We start from the raw sequence: 22,803 nt of genomic DNA, 5'->3' as shown, positions 1-22,803 counted from the left end.
AGAATTCAATGAAAATGAATACATAATATACCCAAACTTATTGGACACTTTGAAAGCAATGCTAAGAGGAAAGTTCATCATACTAAGTGACTACATAAAGAAATCTCACACTCGCAATTTATCAGCACACCTGAAAGCTCAATACCCCCCCCCAAAAAAGCAAACTTATGCAGGAGGGGTAGATGACAGTAAATAATCAAATTGAGGGCTGAAATCAATAAAATAGAAACAAAGAAAGCAATACAATGAGACAAAGAGTTGGTTCTTTGAGAAAAATCAACAAGATAGACAAACCTTGACCCAAATTAATCAAAAGGCAGAGAGATAATATGCAAATTAACAAAATCAGAAATCAAGAGGGGGCCATAACAATAGACACTGAGGAAATCCAGAGACTCCAGGTCATACTTCAAAAACCTGTATTCTACAAAATTGGAAAATTTAAAGGAAATGGACAATTTTCTTGATAGGTAGTGCATACCAAAATTAATCAAGACTAGATAAACAATTTAAATAGACCTATAATCGCTAAGAAAATAGCAGCAGTCATTAAAAGTCTCCCAGCCAAAAAAAAGTCCATGGCCAAATGATTTTAGAGCAGAATTCTACCAGAATTTCAAAAAGAGCTAATACCAATACTCCTCAAATTGTTCCACTAAACAGAAACAGAGAGGACACTGCCAAACTCTTTTTACAAGGCGACAGTTACCCAGTACCCAAACCACAAAAAGATGCAACTAAGAAAGAGAATTACAGACCTATCTTCCTCATGAACTTTGATGCAAAAATGCTCAATAAAATACTGGCAAAACGAATCCAAGAACACACCAGAAAAATCATTGGCCATGATCAAGAAGGCTTCATTCCAGAGATGCAGGGATGGTCCAACACATGAAAATCTGTCAATGTAATCCACCATATAAATAAAATGAAAGAAAAAAACCCACATGATCATCTGATTAGATGCTGAAAAAGTCTTTGACAAAATACAACACCCCTTTGTGATAAAGGTCTTAGAGAGATCATGGATACAAGGAACATACCTAAACACCATAAAATCAATATACAGCAAGCCAACAGCCAACATCAAACTACAGAGAAACTCAAAGTAATCCACTAAAATTAGGAACAAGACAAGACTGTTCACTCTCTATATATCTATTTAATATAGTACTCGAAGTTCTAGCTAGAGCAGTAAGACAATAAAAGAAAATCAAAGAAATATAAATTGAAAGTCAAACTTTCACTATTTGTAGATGATATGATAGTTTACGTAAGTGGGCCCAAAAACTCTACCAGGGAAGAAATACAGCTGATAAACACTTTCACTAATGCAGCAGGATACAATATTAACTCAAAAAATCAGATGTTACATAGGTTAAGAAAAAAATCAGAGAAGTATCACCCTTCACAATAGCCACAAACAACATAAAATTTCTTGGAGTAACTCTAGTCAAACAAAGGAAAGAAATGCAAAAAGGAACTTTAAGTCTTTAGAGAAAGAAACTGAAGACGATATCAGAAAATGGAAAAATCTCCCATGCTCTTGGATAGGTAGGATCAACATAATAAAAATGGTAATCTTTCCAAAATCTACAGATTCAATGAAATTCCCATCAAATCCCAGCACTATTCTTCACAGACCTTAAAAGAATAGTACTCAACTTCATATGGAAAAACGTAAGAATCAGGATAGCAAAAACAATCCTGTACAATAAAGAAACTCCCAGAAGCATCACCATCCCTGACTTCAAACTCTACTATAGGGTTACAGTAATGAAAACAGCTTGGTATTGGCATAAAAACAGACAGGTGGACCACTGCAATCAAATCAAGTAGAAGACTCCAATATTAATCCACAGACTTATAAAAAAAACTGATTTTTAACAAAGAAACTAATACTAAACAATGGAAAGAAAGCATTTTCAACAAATGATGCTGGTCTAACTGGATGATGACATGCAGAAGAATGCAAATAGATTCATATCTATCCTTATGTACTAAAATCAAAGACCTCAACATAAATCCAGCTACACTGAACCTGACACAAGAGAAAGTAGGAAGTAGCCTGGAACACATTGGTACAGGAGACCACTTCCTGACTATAACAGCAGTAGCATAGACACTGAGATTGACAATTAATAAATGGGATCTTCTGAAACTGAAAAGCTTCTGCAAGGCAAAGGGCATAGTCAACAAGACAAAACAGCAACCTACAGGATGGGAAAAAAAGTCTTCACCAATCCCACAGATTGACAGAGGGCTGATCTCCAACATATACAAAGAACTCAAGAAACTAGATTCAACATATCAAATAATCCAATTAAAAAATGGGGTACAGATCTAAACAGAATGCTCAACAGAGGAAAAGGCACTTAAGGAACTGCTTAACATTCTTAGTCATCAGGGAAATGCAAATCAAAACAAATCTGAGACACCATCTTATACCTGTAAGAATGGCAAAGATCAAAAACACTAATGAAAACTTATGCTGGAGAGGATGCTGAGTAAGGGGAATACTCATCCAATCCTGGTGGGTGTGTAAAATTGTACAGCCACTTAGGAAATCAGTATGGCAGTTTCTCAGAAAATTGGGAATCAATCTACCTCAAGACCCAGCAATAACATCCTTGAGCACATACCCAAAGGATGCATACTCATACAAGGACATTTGCTCAACTATGTTCATCCAGCATTATGCATAAGAGCTGGAATCTGGTAACAACCTAGATGCCCTTCACCTGAAGAATGGATAAAGAACATGTGGTACGTTTACACAATGGAATGGTAAAAAACAATGACATCTTGAAATTTACAGGCAAATGTATGGAACTAGAAAAAGCCTTCCCGAGTGAGGTAACTCAGACACAGAAAGACAAACACAGCATGTACTCACTCATAAGTGGATATTAGTCATAAAACAAAGAATAACCAGCCTACAGTCCGCAAACCCAGAGAAGACAGGAAACAATGAGAACTTCAAGAGAGACTTACACGGATCCCTGAGAAAAGGGAGTAGACAAGAGCTCTTTAGTAAATTGACAGCATGGAGAGAGGGTGGAGGGTGGTAGGGAAGTGGAGAGGGGAGAAGAGGAGTGGGGAGAAGAATATGAAAGATTGGAAAGGTCGAGTTTGCTGAAGGACAGAGAAGAAGAGCAAGGAAAATGATACCTTGAAAGAGGGAGCTATTATGGGGTCAGGAAGAAACCAGGCACTAGAGAAAAATCTCAGGAATCCACAAGGATGACCCCAGCTAAGAATCTAAACAATAGTGGAGAGGGTACCTTAACTGCCTTTCCCCTACCCCAGCTAAGAATCTAAACAATAGTGGAGAGGGTACCTTAACTGCCTTTCCCCTACCCCAGCTAAGAATCTAAACAATAGTGGAGAGGGTACCTTAACTGCCTTTCCCCTACCCCAGCTAAGAATCTAAACAATAGTGGAGAGGGTACCTTAACTGCCTTTCCCCTGTAAACAGATTGATGACCATCTTAATTGTCTTCATGAAGCCTTCATCAGTAACTGATGGAAGCAGATGCAGAGATCCACAGCTAAGCACTGGGCTGAACTCCTGGAGTCCACTCATAGAGAGGGAGGAGCAATAATATGAGCAAAGGGTCAAGACCATGATGGGAAAACCCACTGAAACAGCTGACCTGAGCTAGTGGGGCTCATTGACGCTGGACTGACACCTGGGGAACCTGCATAAGACCAAACAAGGACCTCTGAATGTGGGTAACAGTCGTGTGGCTTAGGAAGTTCGTGGGGCCACTAACAATGGAACCAGTATTATCTGTAGTGCATAAACTGGCTCTTTGGAGCTCATTCCCTATGGAGGGACACCGTGTTCAGCATAGAAATGGGGGGGGGGCCTTAGTCCTGCCTCAAATTATGAGGCAGACTTTGTTGACTCTCCATGGGAAGCCTCACCCTGTCTGAGGAGTGGATGGGGGTGGGGTAGGGAGAAGGTGGAGAGAGCAGGAGGACTGCAAGGAGACAGAACTGGGATTGGTATGCAAAATAAGATTGTTTTAAAAGTAAAAAAAAGAGAAAGATAGGAAATGCCAGTGAAGCTTCCCAATTCTCCTAATATTTTCATTATCATTGTGAAGTAATTTTTTCTTCCTATTATGAACACTGAAATTTAACTATATATTAAGAAGAATGTAGGGTGGTAGAGTACTTTCTGAAAGTCAATGACAGGGAATTAACACAAGTACAATTCTGTTATATTTGTACATTTTTGTCAGTTTTTTATTTTAAATTCTGATTTTTAAAATTGTCTTCATTATTCAAAGTAAGAATAAGTATTTCCGGAAAAATACAAAGAACAAAATATATAACTACCAGGAAAGGAAATTCATTATTTTCTAAATGTCTCCTTCAGATGTAGTATTTTCCAATATTTAGAAGGCTCTTCAAAAAGAAAATAAAGGATCAGTATAATAATACAGTAGGGTGAAGAGTGATCAAATGAGATCATTAGCTTCCTTTAGTTTGACTGTGTACTGACTATGAATTTTATATAGTTGTGGACTTACCAATATATGTGGCTTCTCTTTCACACATTTTTAAAGTATGTAAGTTTTAAGATGAGATGAAATGTGATGGATCAAAATATAAATGCTATCTTACGTTAGAAAAAAAGACAAAAAGACTGAGGCAAACCAAAGAGAGGGGTAATTTGAGCAGTCATACAACTGTGGGAGAACAGAGTTCGGAGACACCCTTTCAGAGGAACAGCAGCCTGCAACGCATAAGAGATACTTCACAAGTCTGAGGTTTTATTCATTGGTGGAGGGCTTGCCTAGCATGAATTCAGCCTCACCACAAAGTAAACTGGGTATGGTAATACATTCCACTGCTAGAACTTGGGTTGTAGAGGTGAGAAACCAGAAGTTCAAGACTAGCCTAGGATATAAAAGAAACGGCTTAAAAATAAAAAGGATACCCAGGAAGTATTGTTTAGAGTGATGGATGTTATAGATTGATGTATCACATGAGAAGATATCATTCTTAAAAGATACTTGGACCATGACATCTCCAAGTAGTTTTAATTTGCATTTCTCAAATTCAGAAGGATAAGGAATACCTTCTTTTTTAGATATCTCTTAGTTATTTTTATTTCTTCTTTTGAGAATCCTTTGCTCATATCGATAGCTTGGTATCCATTTGGGTCATTTGTTTACTTTACTTTTTAATTTTTGAGTTCTTTATATATTCTGGATAATAATCCTCTCCTTTGAGATTTCAATTCACCACAGCCAGGACGGCTAAGATCAAGAAAATGACTCACAACAAATGCTTGTGAGGATGAAGGGAAAGCATAACCCATATTCACTGTTGCGATCACAGACTGGTATAGCAACTCTGGAAATCAGTGTGAAAATCACCAAAAAGTCAAAAATAAATCTGCCATATGCTAAGCTATACCATTTCTTGGCATTTATTCAAAAGGCTGACATCCTACCTCCCAGATGCTCGTTCAGCCATGTTCATTGCTATTCTATTCAGAATAGCTAGGAAATAGAACCTAAATGGTCCTTCAACCGATGAGTGCATAATGAAAATATGGTGCATATGAACGATAGGATTCTATTCAGCTGTGAAGAACAATGAAAATAAAATTATGAAAATTTTAGGTAAAGGAATAAAACCAGAAAATATTTGACCAAGTGAGGTAGCCCAGACCCAGAAAGACAAGTGCCACGAAATTCTTTGTTATTTCTGGATCCTGGGCCTAAATTTCAGATATGCAGAAACTCTTCAGATATTACCAGGAATAACTACAAAAACAAAGACCATAGAAATGGACTGTATGGGGGAGCTGTATAGCTTTATAGAGAGGAATATCAAGAGACAGATGATATAAAGGGGAGAATGGGGGGCTTAGCTGGGGAGGGGAGATGGAATACAACATAGGAGAGAGACAGAAGAGGAATAGATGTTTGAAATGTCCGCAAAGAATTAACTTATTTTACCTAACATTATATAGAATATATTACACAGTTTAAATCAAGCTATACCACCAGCGATGATAATACTCCCCAAAGAGTCATAGTCTATCCAACAAAAACCTTAGTACCAGGCATAAAAAAACTCCTTTCTCTTTATATATGAATAGAAAGTAAATTACAAGAATGTGTTCTGGGTCAGAAAGGATTAAGTGGGGTGGTGGATGGGAAGGCAAGGTAGAACAGGGAGTACAGGGAGGGATAATTAACAGTAATAACTTTTGAAAAAGCCACATGGAAATTTTATACTGTAGTTGATTCCCAAAATGCCTACATATACACATCTAAAAGGAGTTTAGATGGAGTCACCTTCTAATAGGGAACAATGCCTTATCAGATATCCTGGGTATCAAATGAAAATTCCAGTGCCAGGAGAGAGTAACCTCTATTCCAGTTGTTGGTCAATGGGATCCAATAGATGCCCCCAACAATACAGTTTAAAGCCCCTGCTCTTGATTAACATTTATAACTCAATAGTAAGATCCTTTTGTTCCTCAGTCATAGGACATGGAGAAACCAATCTAGAGCTAACCTAGATAGAAGTTTTGGCATTGCTGGCTAGATTTCATAATTCTAGGGGTTTCTATGCATGCTACTTGGGGAGAAAAGTCATTAACGATCTTACTCAACTATTAACCCTACAAACTACAACAGCCAGAAAGGTAATATATGCCCATAGGTATAACAGTTGCACAAGTGTTCTGTGAGTAACCAACCACTTTCTGGTTGCATTAAGTTCTACTCCACAAAATAGAACTACTGTCTGATACCCATCCAACAAAGACAAATCCAGAAATTGGCACCTAGACCTACAAGAACTCCAAATCCAGATGCCTACATTTAAGTATAAAAACACAAACAACAACATTCAGAGCAGTATGTCACAACCAGAGCCCAATCATGCCTCTATAGTAAGCACTGAATATACCAACACAGTAAAAGCATAAGAAATCTACCTTAAAACCAACTTAATGATGATGACAGAGACCCTTAAAACAGACATGAAAAACTCCCTTAAATAAATAGAGGAAAAGCCAACCAAAAATTGGAGGAAGTCAATAAATCTCTTAAAGAATAGCAAATAAAAAACAAGAAAAGACAAAAACAGTTGATGAAAACAAATAAAACTGTTTAAGACCTGAAAATGAAAATAGAAGCAATAAAGAAAACACACGGAGGGAACTCTGGAAATGGAAAATCTAGGTAAGTGAGCAGGAACTACAGAGGCAATTGTCACTGACAGAATATAAGAGATAGAAGAAAGAATCTCAGACATTGAAGACATGATAGAAGGAATTGATACATTAGTCAAAGAAAATGCTAAATCTAAAAAAAAATCCTGACACAAAACATCTAGGAAATCTGAGACACTATGAAAGGACCAAACCTAAGAATAATAGGGATAGAAAACCTCCTTTCAAATTGCTAATTTAGGAACGAGTCTTAAGAGACTCCCAAAACAATATAGGCTATTTCTGTTGCCATTGGTTTCCTCACAGAGAATAAAGATAAGGCCTTATTGCAGAAGACACCACACATTTCAGACAGGGTACTTGGAAGAATCCAACTGTAACTGAATTGAAAGATTCCTTCATGAGGACTAGATCACATGGTACTGGAAGCTTCAAATGGAGAAAAGCAATGACACAGTCCTACCTAGATGAGATGTCTACAAAATACAAAAAAAATGACAATCATAAAGATGTCCCCAAAGGTGCAATAGTGGCACTTATAAATCGGGAGTAACCAATAGGCACCTACTTGGACTTAAGGCCTGGTCAAAAGAAAGGAATTCATGCCTGGTACTGTAAGTCTAGTCAAATACTAGTGACTAGTGAGATCATGGATCTTAGAAAAGAAGCTACCACTGCCATTTTCTCAAACCAGTATATTTTCTAATTGCATTCTTGATACTTATCCTTCTACCAAAAGAGATACATAGCTCTCATTCCTTAACAAAGAAACGTCTTTTTGTAGCAGACTATTGCAGAAAGCCACAATCGGTCAAATTGCAGAGAAGAAATAACAGCAGAATTCCCAGCTCCACTTGATATATTTGTAACAAAACATGGAAGGCCCAGGGAACAGCATAAAGCGGGGTAGAAAGACTCTAAGAGTCAGAGAATCAGGAAGTCAGCTGTGAGATTATGTGTTCAATTTAGGGCAGTGAAACTGCACCCATGAAATCTTAACAGTATAGTAGCCCAAACAAGACCTGAACAATGGTTACCAGTTGACATCCCAATATGGCTGGGGGAACTCTCATAGAACTCCACCCACAGACAAAGATCAATTAACAAATGCTGAGAGAAAACTCAGTTTTCCCTAGGGATGAGCCCCTAACTGGTTATCTAAACTGTCTGGGTAGGGTAGGGTTTAGGCCTGCATAAAGTCCTGTGGTGATCATTTTAGGTTAATTAGCTGTCTCATCTATTTATTCTAATATACTATACAGACATTGCCACACTCCACTACATGTTATCATTATCTAAAGATGTCAAGATGTAATGACCTCTGGTGAGTATCTAGGTAAAAATAATAATGAAAAAGAGAAAATCTAATACTTTCAAAAGCTCTTCAAAAGATTTTTGTTGCTGCTGCTGCTGCTGCTGCTGCTTGGTTTTGGTTTTAATTTATATCTCACTATAGGGCCCAGACTGGCCTCAAATTAATAATCCCCAAATTTTGGTTTCCTGAACGATGAGGTTACAGATGTATGCCATCACATGCAGCTTAAAACCTAGGTTTAAACATAAAATCTAGAGATGACTTGAAACTATATCATGTTAAACCTTATTAGACTAAAGGAAGAATTCTTTATAGGGAAGAATCTGAGACTAATCCAAATGACCATGGAGAGATAGGCAAGGTTTCCTGGAGACATCTGAGAATAGAACTGATTTCACATTTCTATGATGCCTGAGCTAATTTTCCCCCAGGGACAGGAAAGACAATAATTTGAAGCATCTTTAGCCCTATCTGTTTAGTGCTTTGTTCCTTCTATTGTAAAATTAGTTCCATGGTTACAAATGGCAATGTCACAGATGATTAGTCATAATGATCCCCAGCTAAACTCAGAGTTTTCATCCCCTTGGCTAGATTTAGAAATATGTGGAGAATGTGGTAGATTGTCATATTAACACCGTCACACTTGAATACAATATGCTTCCTTGAGTGCTAAGGAAGAAGAGGCAGAATGTGCAGAAGAGGACTGTCTCACTCCCGTAGATTTCTCCAGTGAAAAATATATCTACTTATTGCAAAACCAGAAAGATTAAGTGTCATATTACTTAAAGCTCCCAAACTCACTTATTTTAGAGGTGGGAAAGAAGACCAAGGGTGGAAAAGGCTTTGCCAATCAGTAACCAAAATATGACTTGAGCTTTGGACTCTCAATTCTAACTCTAGTATTCTTCCTGAAAATATTTTGGTACTTACAGATTTTGGTTCATAGCTATCTAGAGCAAGAATATCATCCATGGTCCAGCTAAATACAGATTTCTCAAATTCTCTTTGGTATCTATTGTTGACGAGTGGAGCAAAGAGATAGTTTCTCACGTCTTCAACAAAAGCTGTAACTAGGTTGACTGCACTGGACAATTTCTCAAAACAGAATCACAGTGCTCCCCCTTTTGTTCAGATTAACACAGCCATTGTTGGATCTTGTGTTTTGAAAACATGATGTTTGAGAGTTGGGGAAAATAGGGCATACTTCTAAGACTAAAGGATTTCCACGGGGGTTGAGATTTAGAAACACTATGAAAAGAAATTTGTTTAACTAGGAATGATCTGTTAAATCAGACAATAACAATAATGTTTGCCCTCTTTGAAGACTAAATTATATGACAAAATGACAAAAGTTTTTTGTCATACTAGCTTAAGTATGCAGAAGTGAGCATTTATATATATATATGTATATATGCATTATTTTATTATTTTGCAATACTTTTTGAGAATCTACTATGTGTCAGGCACTGGGTTATTGATTTGACATCAGTAATCAACAAATGAGATTCCCTTCCATGTATAGAATTTACATTTTAGTAAGATAGATGAGCTACAAGTAAATAAATGAATACAGAAATGTGCAATTTAGCAATAGTCAAAAGTATAATGATAAAAAATAAAACAGGAAAAAGAAGCAATACAAGCTTAAAATTTAAATAGAATATTTAAATAAAAACTTGAAGCACCTTATTGGAGGAAGATTTCTCTAGGCAGGGTGACAAATAGTTCAAGATCTCTGTTTGAGAACGTGTCTGGCACATTAGATGAATAGTAACGAGCCAGTAGGGGTGGCTTAGTAAGAACACAGGAAAAGGAACAAAAGATTAAGTCAAAACAGTGAGGAAGTTGACCCTACATGACATTGTAAGTAATAAGTTTCAATTTTTACTTGAATAGAAATTATGAGCCATTGGAAAGTTTTAAACAAAGGGGAAAAATACCTTAGGTCATGATAGCCTGCCCTAGTTAGCAAGTGCCGAACAGACTCTACTTCATTTATTAAAGATAGCATCACAAATAATCTAGCTTTCATTTTGAAGTACCACTTCTCAGAGTTTTAAATCTATTGCAATCAAGTGGGTGAATTACTAAAATACACCCTCTTATTCAGTAAATCTGAGGCAGAGCCAAAGATTTTGCATGTCTAACAAGGTCTCGGGTGATGCAGATGTTGCTGGCTACCGTACAAATCTTTGAGATGAAAATGAGAGCTATGGATAGATAAGTGAACAGAAAAAAAGAACTTTGAAGGGAGAACTAAAACTATACTTTCTAAAATATCTGGAGCATATTTAATTAGAGTAATACATTTATGATCTAGAAATGTAGCTCATTGGTAGCACACTTGCCTAACATGTGCAAGGGCCCAAGGTTAAAGCCCAGTACAATTCACATGTAAACGACCACAGTGCATTTACTTGATTCCGTCAACAACTTTAAGAAGTAACTATATAATGAAGTCCAAAAGACAAATGAGAAAATTAAGCTCAGAGTATGTATATGTTTGATATGGGGTTACCTTTAAGTCTACAAGGTTAATTTGTGACTAAGTCGAGATGTAACAGCCAGAACAATATGTTTCTAGAACCCTTGTTCTTTCTACCCTATGTTATTGCTTCATGACATGAAGAAGATTTTTTAAAATTTTAATTTAAACTTTTTTTTCCATTTTATATACCAACCAGAATTCTCCCTCCCTCCTCTCCTCCCATTTTTCCCTACCTTCCCCCACCCAACCCCCATCCACGCAAGAAGATAATTTTTAATACATTTAATCGAGAAAAGAAAATGAGCTGAGATGAAATACTTCCAAATCATCTTTCCATAACTGTACTGTTCAGTGTGATTCCAAATAGCAGTGTTATTATTTAAATTTAAATTAATTCTATTTCAATAAAAAAAAATAGGTTTTCCTTCTCATTAACACCAGCCATGTTTCAAAAGCTTGGCTGGCTAGCAGATTTCTACTGGAGAGAGAAGATAAAACATTTTTCATCACTGCAGAACATTCTGTTAGCTAGCTCTGCTCTAGGGAAACAAGGACTTTGAAAATGTTACAACTATACCCTCAACTGGAAAGTAGGCCCCAGGCGAAGAAAAGAAAATAGGTTCTGATTCCTCTTGTGAGGGAAGGAAACAAGATGAGTCAATGAGGAGTTTTTGGAAGGTCAAAAGAAAGCTGGGTATTTTTGTTCTCGGTGTGTTTTTTTAAACCTTTTAAAACAGGCCTAGAGAAACAGTTCTGTGTGGATCCCAGTCACCTGGAACTCCAGTTCCAGGGAGCCAATGCCTCCTCGGGTATCAAGCACACATGTGGTGCAAAACATACATGCAGGCAAAACATCTAAACATAATATAAAAACTTTAAAAATATTTTGAAAACATTCTTTTCTCCGCTTTCCATTGATTTTCGCTTACTGCTTAGTAATAAACCCTTGGGAAATGTTAACCGGCCTCCTTAAGCTAAACAGAATATGGAGCGGGTGGGGGACAGAAGACTCCCATCGTCTAGAGAGCCAGAATTGCATGGAGTTAGGGGATATAGTGACACAAACTAAAGGAGTTGAGGCTCACTGTTCTAGCCTTCATCTCCTGGTGATTCCTTTTATAAATAAGTATTTGCTCGAATTAACCACAATGCTCTCCGTGTGGGGAAGCAGATAGGCACATCAGGATCATCAATGATGCTCTTGAAACTTAAGTATGTTCGTATCTTACCAAAGCCCTGGATAATTCATGACTTAGGTGGCAGGAGAGAAAACCTTACATCTGCATCCAAAATTTAAAAAAAAAATCCAGGAACATTTTTATACATTCAAGTCTCTTAATCTCTTGCTTAAATTTGCTTTAATTAATGAGGAAGGTTAGGCCTGTCCTGGGTCAGAAGCCAAGAGATTAAGAGTACAGATTCAGGGAAGGAAAGGACAGAGACAAAGACAAGGCAGACAGGGAGGTAGAGGGTAGAAGGAAATAAAGTATATATTAATGGATTAATGACAAAGACGAATCAAAGAGAGGAGAGAAAAAGAAATTGAAAACCCAAAGGATGCAATTTCATCCCATTGAAAACTGTCTGGGAGGATAGTGCAGCTAATTTGTCCAACATTTTGGGACAACCACAGAGAGGTCCATGCTGACTGTCAGCTCTTCCTAGAAGAAGAATATTCCACCACCTATGCCTCCCCACACATGCACCACCATGGCTACCTCACAAATGTCCTTGAGGTGCTTGATGTAATGACGCTCGGTGCTCATGATCTCATTGATGACATTGGCCCGCATCTGGTCGCGGTTCTGTAGTGGCCGGCCCAGACAAAGGCAGTCTGAATTGGGGTCCAGGTGCCCATTCTGCACATCACTGGGCCCTTCCTCCACCCCATCCTCCTGGTTCACCCAGAGCTGCAGAAGTAGGCAAAGAAAAAAAAAACAAATAATAATGGGTTAACCTTCTTTGAGAAATTTTTAGCTAGATAGAGAAAGAAAATATGAGTAACTATATATTTACTCATCAGAAGCGTTTACTTCAATCAGAAGCGTTTGAAAACAGAGTGCCAAGACTAACTCTAGGAAGTCTTGCTGGCCCTAAACTGGGCTTCAAATTCAAAAAGATCTACCTACCTTAGCCTCCTGAGTTCTGGATATTAAAGGTTTACACACTCTGTCTGGTTCTTTCCTTTCCTTTTTAAAAAAAAATGTGTGTAATTGATCCCTTAATACCTACCATTTAACACAATTAAAAAGTTTTATAATGGATAAATATTTTGAGGAGTAGACATGATTTTTAAGTTGTTCCAAGGCACTGGAAAATAAAATTAGTTGTATTTATAATAATGAAAACAATTATTCCCTAATATTCTGTTACTTTCTCCCATCCCAGCCTATGTCAGCATATGAGATATCTTCATTGGGTGGAATTTCATCTCAGAATGCTTTATCAGACGAGACAAAAATTCTGGGTAGGCTAATGCAAACATTTTCACAAATATTGTTCACAGATGTTTCAGCTAGCACACACAGGCTCCTGGATGACAAATAAAAATATGAAAAATGCCTGTAATCTGTCATGTTTCTAGAGGACTTATTAAAGTGCTAAATGAATGACTGAATCATTGAAAGGAAGTAAATCAGAATTAGTGACATCAAATTTATCAATTATCTGTATCAGATATATACTATGCCTAACCACTGCATGACTGTAAAAGAAGCATAGGAGAACAAGATGACTGATTTCTCCCTCTTCATTAGAGTCAATGAAGTCTTTCAAAATCTAGTTCTTGTCTTCCTTTTGCATTCCCTCTGTGATTGCCTTCATCTCTCTATGATAAGACAAAGTCCCAGGTAAACACCTAACACCAATCTGTCCTACACGCTACCAACAGACCAGATCCTTGACAATAACTTTCATCAGCAAGCCTCAAACCAAAAATTATCAAATACCTCACACTGATTAAGTCCAAATACTTCATCTTCTGTTCAAAATTATCACAATCTGACCCCAACTGTATTTCCACTCTTATCTCCTATTCTCTTCAGAAACAATAGGCTTTTCTCAGATTTTTTTTCTTTACACAAATTGCCATCTATATACATCAAGCCTATATAGAAATAACGTATTTAAAAACTTAAACAATAATGATTTAAGCACCCAATTTTCTGATAAAGAAACTGATCTCCATAGGCACTGCCAGGGAAAGCATCTTTGATACATGTATGTATGTGTGTCTTCTAATGCCTCGTAAAATGTAAAACAGAAAACAAGTAAGACTGTGGTGGTTTTAGTGAAAATGGTCCCCACAGATCCATAACGAGTGGCACTATTAGAAGGTGTGACCTCATTGGAGGAAGTGCATTACTGGGCTTTGAAGTTTCAGAAGCTCAATTCAGGCCCAGTGTCACTCTTTCTCCCTACTGCCTGCAGGTTCAGATGTAGAGCTCTCTGCTACTTCTCCAGCATCATGCCTGCCGGCATGCTGCCATGCTTCCTACCATAATGATAATAAACTAAAACTCCAAACTGTAAGCCAGTCTCAGTTCAATGTTTTTCTTTGTAAGCGTGGCTATGGTTATGGTGTCTCTTCACAGCAATTGAAATTCTAAGACAAAGACCCTGTTTAGTAGAATCAATGAAGAACGGCAACATTACACTAGACTTAGAGAAAAGTCATTGAAAGGGAACACTATGAACAATTGTACACTAAAAATTCAATTAAAATTATGCAATGGATAAATTCTTAGAAACACACACTAGAACAAACCCAAGAACAAACAGTAATCTAAGTAGGGCAATAAGAAGCATGAGACTGAGTAATCAGAAGCTGTTCACACAGAAGCAGGCGACAAGGTCTGCTGGTTTAAATATTTGATTCCAAATATTTAAAGAATTATTGTTCATCTTTGACAAAAACCCTCAAAATACAAAAAGACAGACACCTCAACAAAATGTTAGCAACATTTTTTAAACCTTCCTTATCAAATGGGATTGATCTTTGCAATACAAAAGTGGTTTAACATAAGAAAAGCAATGTAATACAACATAATAATAATTATAAAATCCCACATGCTTATCTCAATCAGTATACTCCTTTGTGATTAAAAAGTATTTAACAAACTAGAAATAACTTCCTCCAAATGATAACAAGTATTTATGAAAAGACCATACACTCAAGAAATCAAGGCTATCTGCTCTTATCACTGTAATCCAATATTGTACTAAGAATTCTAGCAAGAGTAACTGAACAGGAAAAAAATAAAAGGAATTCAATTTAATAGAAAATATAAAACTAACTCATATATATAAATCATGCAATCATATACATAGGAAACTCTAAGGAATCCACTCAAAAGCTGTTCTAATAAACAAATTCAGCAATATTTGTAGGATATAGGATAAATATTTTAAAATTAAGATTTAATTAATCTAAGATTAACATCAAGAATACTACATTTAAATAGTACCAAAAAGCAAGTAATTGAGTGAATTCAACAACTTTACACTTTTTGACATCTTCAATAGTCTTTCTCTATAAATAAATTAATAATTATAAAAGAAGGATTGCAATATCCATTTGGTTGGAACTGAAATGTCTCACCAAAGATTCATACATTCCTAAAGAATCAGTCCCCAACGTAGCAGTGCTCAGAGGTGAAACTAGGGAAGTGATTATATCATGTAAGTGCTGATTTCATCAATGGGTTAATCAACTGATAGATTTATAATCTGATAGACTACTGGGAGTGCTGGAAACAAGAGAAGAGATCTAGCTAAAGTGGGTAGTCCTTAAGGGTGTGTCCTCACTTTCTTCTTTCTCATTCATATTCTTATGCCCTCTCTCTCTCTCTTTGCTTCCATGGTATGAGATCAGCAGCCTCCTCTGGAACATTTTCCTAGCACCACTGTGCCATGCCTCCATAGCCTCGGGCTGAAATCTCTGAAACCATGATTCAAAATAAATTTTTCTTCCCTTTAAATTTTTCTTCCTTTTCTTCCTTCAGGTATTTGGTCACAATGACAGGACACCAACTACTATGGGCAACACCATTATGCGTTCAAGGAAAGTTCTAGGAGTTTCTTAGAAATTTGTCTTATCTCTTAATGGAGCAATGTGATGTTTTGTAGGTGAAAGGTGGGGTATTTAGAACTGCCAACTAGAAAGCAAACAGTGCATGCTAAGAGTTTAATGGGCAGTTCTGTGGGAGCTTGGAAGACAATGCTGAGGAAGATGTAGATAATGGAGGCCTGGCTTGTGAAGTTTCAACCAGAACACTGAGAATCCCATAAAGACTCTGTTAGGCTCTCATTTGTGGGATACATATGAGTTAAGCATCTGTGGAAGTGAAACCTTTGCTTTAATGGGACAATGGACACTGGTGAGCTAGTAATGAAAAATCATCTGTGATTAGTAAGAGACAGACATTATTGAGGCAAAACCTTCTGGGAAGTGTTTACTCAGGGTTAGCACATAAACGTTTGGTCCAGGCAGGGCTAAGACCTTCAAGTTCACAGTAGAACTTGCTAAGTAATGTGTAAGACACTTCCACATGGTACTAGTTTTGAAGACGAGAAGGGGACACAAAGAACAGCTGAATCACAAAACCTTGTGGCAGTGCTGGAGTACCTACAGAGACACCCTGAGTGACCATTAGTGAAGGTGAAGTGTCAGAAAGTGGAAATTCTAGGACTGAAGAGAGAAACTGAGGCTCGTCAACATGTGGCAAGGTTAGAAGTGACAGTTAGCTTCACTTGTTAACTTGATATACACAGGAAGAGGGAACCTCAATTAGTAATTGTCTCTATTGGACAAGCTTATGGACATGTTTGAGGCATTTTCTGATTTCTCATTGATATAGATGTGATCAGCCCAGTGAAGATGGCACCATTTCTGGAAAGGTGGGCCTGAACTATTTAAAAGAATGATGGCCAAGCAAGTCAGGCAGAGCAAGCCAGTAAACAGCACTCCTCCATGGTCTTTGCTTCAGTTCCTGCCTTGGGGTTTCCGCCTTGAGTCCTTGCCTTCATTTCCCTTTCTCCCTAGATGATAGACTGTAACTTCTAAAATGAATTAAACCCATTCCTCCCCAAGTTAGTTTTGGGCAGTGTTTATCACAGCAGCAGAGAAGTAAAGTAGGGCATCGCCCCCGCCAATCAATATATAAACACTTAGCATTCTTGCCTAGCACAAAGATAATCAGCATACTCCTTGGCCCTCGAGGGAAAGATAATTAGTAATTATTACTAATTAACTGAAAATCACCATAAGAAAGCTGTTAACAAATTGCTTTCCCTTTCTAACATACATATAATTAGAAGTAATGATCTCCAATAAAACAATGAAAATTTTGGTTGCATTAGAAATGGAGGGGAGAGGGATGAGGAGAAAAAGGAAAACCTCGCAGAAATGAATTCATAACTACATTAACGCACTAAACTAGGACTTGTCCGCAGAGTTTTACTGTACCATAGCACACCCATGATATCAACCACGTCTTTCCAACACATCCTATTTATTCTCACCATCATGTCATTATATCTTCTATCGTGAGGGTCCTACTTTCTGACCAAGAAGACCTCGTCCCCCTTTTCCCCCGTCATTCTTTTTTCCTTGGCTTTCTTTTCCATTCAAAATTCACACAATATCTTCCGATCATGGTTTCCCCTATCCCATCCCCTCCTATGATCCTAAATTGAGTTTGTCTCTTTCTAAAAACCCTCTTACACTGGCTCTAAGACTATCCAGCATGGCATGGGTTTGAATCTGTAAGGTTTAGCAGAGGCCGATGTGCTAAATCCTTAGTTCTCAGCTGGCAAAGTAGTGGGAATATCAGGAAGTAACACCTCATAGAAGAAATAGGTCACTGAAAGCATGCTTTTAAAGGTTGTAACTGTCCCCAGTCCCCAACACCCCTCCCTGTTCTTGCAGGGGGAAATGGCCTGTGTCACATGCTCCCATTGCCATTATGTCCCAACTCACCACAGATCCAGAATCAATGACGCCAAGTGCCCTGAATTTAATTCTGGAAGTGTAAAAGCCAAAATACATCTTCCTTCATTTGTTTCTTTCAGGTATTTTGGTCACAGCTACACAAAACATGCAAACAAACAAAATCAACATAACAGACCAAATAAGCTTTCCTTTTTAAAATTTTATTTCCACTTCCTATGCAAGAAAGCCAAGGCCGTGAGTCTCTCATGATAAACAAGCAGAATCTGAGATTGACACACCGTCTCTAAGTACTTAGACCAAATCAGGAGAAAATCTGGCAGGGTAAACAAAGTAGACTCGATAGCTTGGGTAGAAATATGGGCTTTCCAACACAGGGTAAGTTACCTGACTCCTCTGATCCACAGTGTCCTCATCAGTAAAAGAGAATAGTATCAGGTCCACTTCATAGGCTACTGCAGGGATCATATGCATCTAAAACTCTTATATGAGATATCAATAATAGTTCCTGGCATCAAGTCGAGACTCTAATTATCTCGTAATTTGATACCATCTGCCTCTAGAATAATAAAGCAACATCTGAGAGGCATTTTCTAGTCAGGATACTTTAGGAAGTACTTAGAAAGTACTTTGTTCTCATAATTTCCCTAAATATTTTGCACACTAAATACCCCCTCCTTTGCAACCAGACTCTATAGTCCTTCTACCCCATCATCATAGTCTGGAATCTTGATATTTTATCTAGTAAAAGTCTTCCTAAGTAATGTATCAAATCAAAGAGTGTAACTTGGGGTCCTATGAAGCACTTCAGAGGCAATACATTTTTTTCTAGTCAGTCAAAAAAGAAAACAAAAGTTGAATCCCTCTAAGATAAACCATGTTCTCCTTCTCCCCGTTTTTTTGTTTGTTTGTTTGTTTGTTTGTTTTTAGTGACTCTTATGGGGCTCTACTGCTTGGACCTTGATGGAATTCATGTTCATTAATAAAGGAGCCCTAGTCGGGCTGTGGTGCATGCCTTTAATCCCAGCACTCAGGAGGCAGAGGCAGGCAGATTTTTGTGAATTTGAGACCAGCTGGTCTACAAGAGCTAGACAGCTATACAGGTTCCAAAGCCACAGAGAAACCCTGCCTCGCAAAAACAAACAAACAAACAATAAAATAAAATAAAATAAAGGAGCCCCAAACAAGTGCTCTGACAGGACATTTGCAAGGCCATGTCTTCTACAGTTCCAATAGGTTTTCTGTTTGAGCTTACGGAAATCAGAAAACATGATTTCTTTCACAATAGCCAAACAAAAAATAAATAATTGGAAATAAAGTTAACTAAGAAAATGAAAGAATGCTACAATGAAAACTTCAAGATACTGAAGAAAGAAATTGAAGAAGATATCAGAAGATGGAAAGATCTCCTATGCTTGTGGAAGAATTAATATTGTGGAAATAGTCACCCTACCAAAAGAAATCTACAGATCCAATATAATCCAAATGAAAATATGAGGGCCTCCCTTCATAAGCATAGGAAAAAATTTAAAAATATTATATGGAGTTACAAAATATTAAGGATAGCGAGAGCAATCTGGGGGTGGGGCAGAGCTGTGAGACATATCATTATACCTGATTCCAAGCTGGGAGCTATCGTAATAAAAACAGCATGATCCTAGCCAAGGGGAACACAAGTCAATAAAATAGAATGAGGACTCAGATGTAAATCTAAACACCACAGCTACATGATCTTTGATAAAGATGCCAAGAATATAGAGAAATGAGGCAGAATCTTCAACAAATAGTGCTGGGATACATGGATTTCAATATACAGAAAAATGAAACTAAGATCCTTAACCCCCAAAACACGCAAAAACTTACCTCTAACTGGATCCAAGACATTAGCACAAGACTTAGTAGCCTATCCTATAACTACTAGAGGAGAAAGTAAAGAGTACATGGCAACTTTCAGGCAAACATAAGGACTTTCTGAATATGATTCGATGAGCACAGGAACTAACAAATGGGACCTCATAAAGCTAAAAAGTTTCCATACAGCAAAGGAAACCATGAAACAAATAAAGGGGAGCCCACAAAATGGGAGACTATCTTTGCCAGCTATGTATCTCAAAAAAACTAAGAACAGATCTGCCATGTGACCCAGTTATGCCACTCCTGGGCATGTACCCAAACAACTTCATAGCTTACTATGGAAATGCTTGCACATCCATGTTCATTGTTATTCTGTCTACAATAACTAGGAAATGGAATAAAATAGATGTATATCAACTGATGGATGTATAACAAACATGTGGTAACTATAAAAAAGATTGAACACTTTTCAGTTGTGAGGAAAAATTAAGTCATAAAATATAAAGGATGAAACTGGGAAAATTACTTGCTGAGGTTATTACCCAGGCCCCAAAAGACAAATGTGCAGTTATCTGTCTTATGTGGGTAGTAGCTTCAAATCTTGTGTTTTGTGTGTTTAGCTTAGAGAACAGGTGGTAGGCAGGAAACTCTCGATGTTCCACTGGGTAAAGGGATGCATATTAGGAAGGGGGTATGGAGCATAGGTGAGGTGAAAGCGGAGCACGAAAGTACTGAGGGAAGAAAAATTAAAGCAGGTACTGGAGAAATGGGGACGCGAGACGACAAAGGAAGATTTGCTAGAGGGCAATTCTTGAAACTAAACTGAGAAACTTCCTGGGAATCTATGATCTTGCAAGTCCTGTAGACAGCATAATGTAGAACACATGTGAATTCAAAGACAGTGTGACAATACTGGGAGGTAAAGATTTAAATGGGGCTGGGGGAAGAAGGGGAAGGAAATAAGGTCTAAGTGGGGATTAACCAAAACAAAGGATGTGTGAAGAAGCCTCATGAAACCCCACTAGTATAAGCTAACTAAAGCATAATTTTAGAAGAAAATGAGTTTGAACAGAAATGTCCCACATGGGAGAATAATGCTGCTCTCAGAAGATGTAAGTTATTAAGTAAAAATCTCAGTGCCAAGCACAGGTTACCTCCCTATGAATTATTGGTGAGAGAGGCCCCAGAGACACCCAAAACAGGACCGGCTATTAGCATTGCCCTTGGCTGCCATCATAAATACATAATAAACAAACACACATACACACATAAATATATTGCTGAAAACACAATGTACTTCAATCACAGGGCATAAAGATATCAATATTGATTGAACAAGAAACTCTTCCTGCTAGCTACCTTTCTTTTCTCTTCTTTTTGGTTTTTTCAAGACAGAATTTCTCTGTGTAACAGCCCTAGCTGCCCTGGAACTAGCTCTTGTAGACCAGGCTGGCCTTGAACTCACAGAGATCTTCCTGCCTCTGCCTCCCGAGTGCTGGGATTAAAGGCATGCGCCACCACCACCTGGCTTCCTCCTAGCTACCTTTCATAATGATGAAAAGTGCTATGTGGAGGAAAAAGATCAATGGTCTTAACCAATGCTGAACTTTGCATTCTATTATAATGTGTCAGACAAGATATGCCCACTGGAGCAATAGTGGCAAGACAGTTTCTTGGGTAACCAATTACTTTCTTGATTGGATTTGAGGCATGCTCCATAGGAAGTAATTAACACCTGGTACTGTAAACAATGATTAATACTCATGGCTAGGGACTCCATAGGCTATATGGCAGAGTTTATTAATTGTTTGCTAAATGGCCATGTTGACAAATTCCTTTTTAAATATTTTTGTTTATATCCATAGATTTGTGCTGCTTTCCACCTTGGTCACAGAAGCATTTTATTGTAATGTGCAGTGGTTAATAAAGAACTCAAACTCTTCAAGAGGCTGAGAATAAGCACCTATGAGTGAGTGCTCAGTCATAGATGGAACATTACCACCGCTGTCACCACCACCACCTCTAAAGCTCAGGAGACATCACAGAAGATGGGCTGGAAAAAGATAAGACCCAGGGGATGGGAAGAATACTGTGAAAACCTGGTCTGTGTATATCACATAGCTGTTATATACATGAACTCACAGCAACTCTGGTTACAGATACAAGACCTCCACAAGATCAATGAAATTAAGAATTCAAGCATAAAGTGGGAAGGAATTCCCAATGTCCCACTAATAGCAACTGATAACTACTAAGAAAGGGAAAGTCCCTTTTGTTTGGTGTGGGGATAGCCATTTGTAGGTTGTTCATGCCTCATTGGATAATCTAAACACATGCACATCTGGGCCCTATCAATTGGACTTAGTAGGTTATAATAAAGACACTACTTTAGGAGAGATAGGAGTTACGTTGTAAGGTGTGTGGTGGGAGCCAGGGGCAGTGAGTGAGGTATGCCAGATGAATATAACCAAGATACACTGTATAAATATATGAAAAAAATATAAAAGGCCTCTATTTAAGCTATCAAATTTGGACATATGAAGTCCTTCCCTGTCTGATTTCATGACGAAATCCACAGTAAAAAAAAAAAAAAATGTAAAATGCTGAAAAATCAATCTGACCCAAGTTACTCATCTTCCAGAAAACATTTTTTTTATTAAGACTCAGAAAAAATTCTTAAAAGTATTGGTAGTGATTTGATAAAACACTGGCTTGGTAACCTTGAATCCTCACCTTAAGAATTCTTGTCATGAGAAAGGACATCAATTTGCTTAGCTTGGACTATAAGCAATATAATCCTTCCTCACCTCAACTTGAAAATCTCATCTCTTCCCACATTCTCCTATGCATTTTATCTGCTAACCTTTGTGCAAAAATGATAGCAGGGCTGAGGTAATGAGTAATGAGAAGAATTTATAGGTCTGCTATTACAGCTCTGTTCCTTGCTACATCTAATCTATTCTTAGCCTCCCATGTACTGTACTTCTCTA

General features: G+C 37.6%; 1 protein-coding gene across 15 annotated transcripts in view; it reads right to left on the bottom strand.

Annotated features, from left to right (window-relative positions):
* Arhgef9 (Cdc42 guanine nucleotide exchange factor 9) overlaps positions 1–22,803 on the bottom strand; it is a 311,302-nt gene that overhangs the window by 63,183 nt on the left and 225,316 nt on the right. For 14 of the 15 annotated variants that reach the window (XM_048417886.3, XM_048417873.3, XM_087903201.1 and 11 more), the window contains one exon: positions 12,729–12,920. In XM_048417886.3, the coding sequence (XP_048273843.1) occupies positions 12,729–12,920 (192 nt within the window). Of the gene's footprint in view, positions 1–12,728; positions 12,921–17,989; positions 18,097–22,803 lie in introns of all 15 variants that reach the window. The other variant, XM_048417884.3, reaches the window with a different exon arrangement.

The sequence above is a fragment of the Myodes glareolus genome, chromosome X (assembly GCF_982192425.1).
Source record: "Myodes glareolus chromosome X, mMyoGla1.1, whole genome shotgun sequence".
NCBI lineage: Eukaryota > Metazoa > Chordata > Mammalia > Rodentia > Cricetidae > Myodes > Myodes glareolus.
Note: the sequence above shows the minus strand (reverse complement) of the source record. Positions and strands in the feature narration are given on the sequence as shown.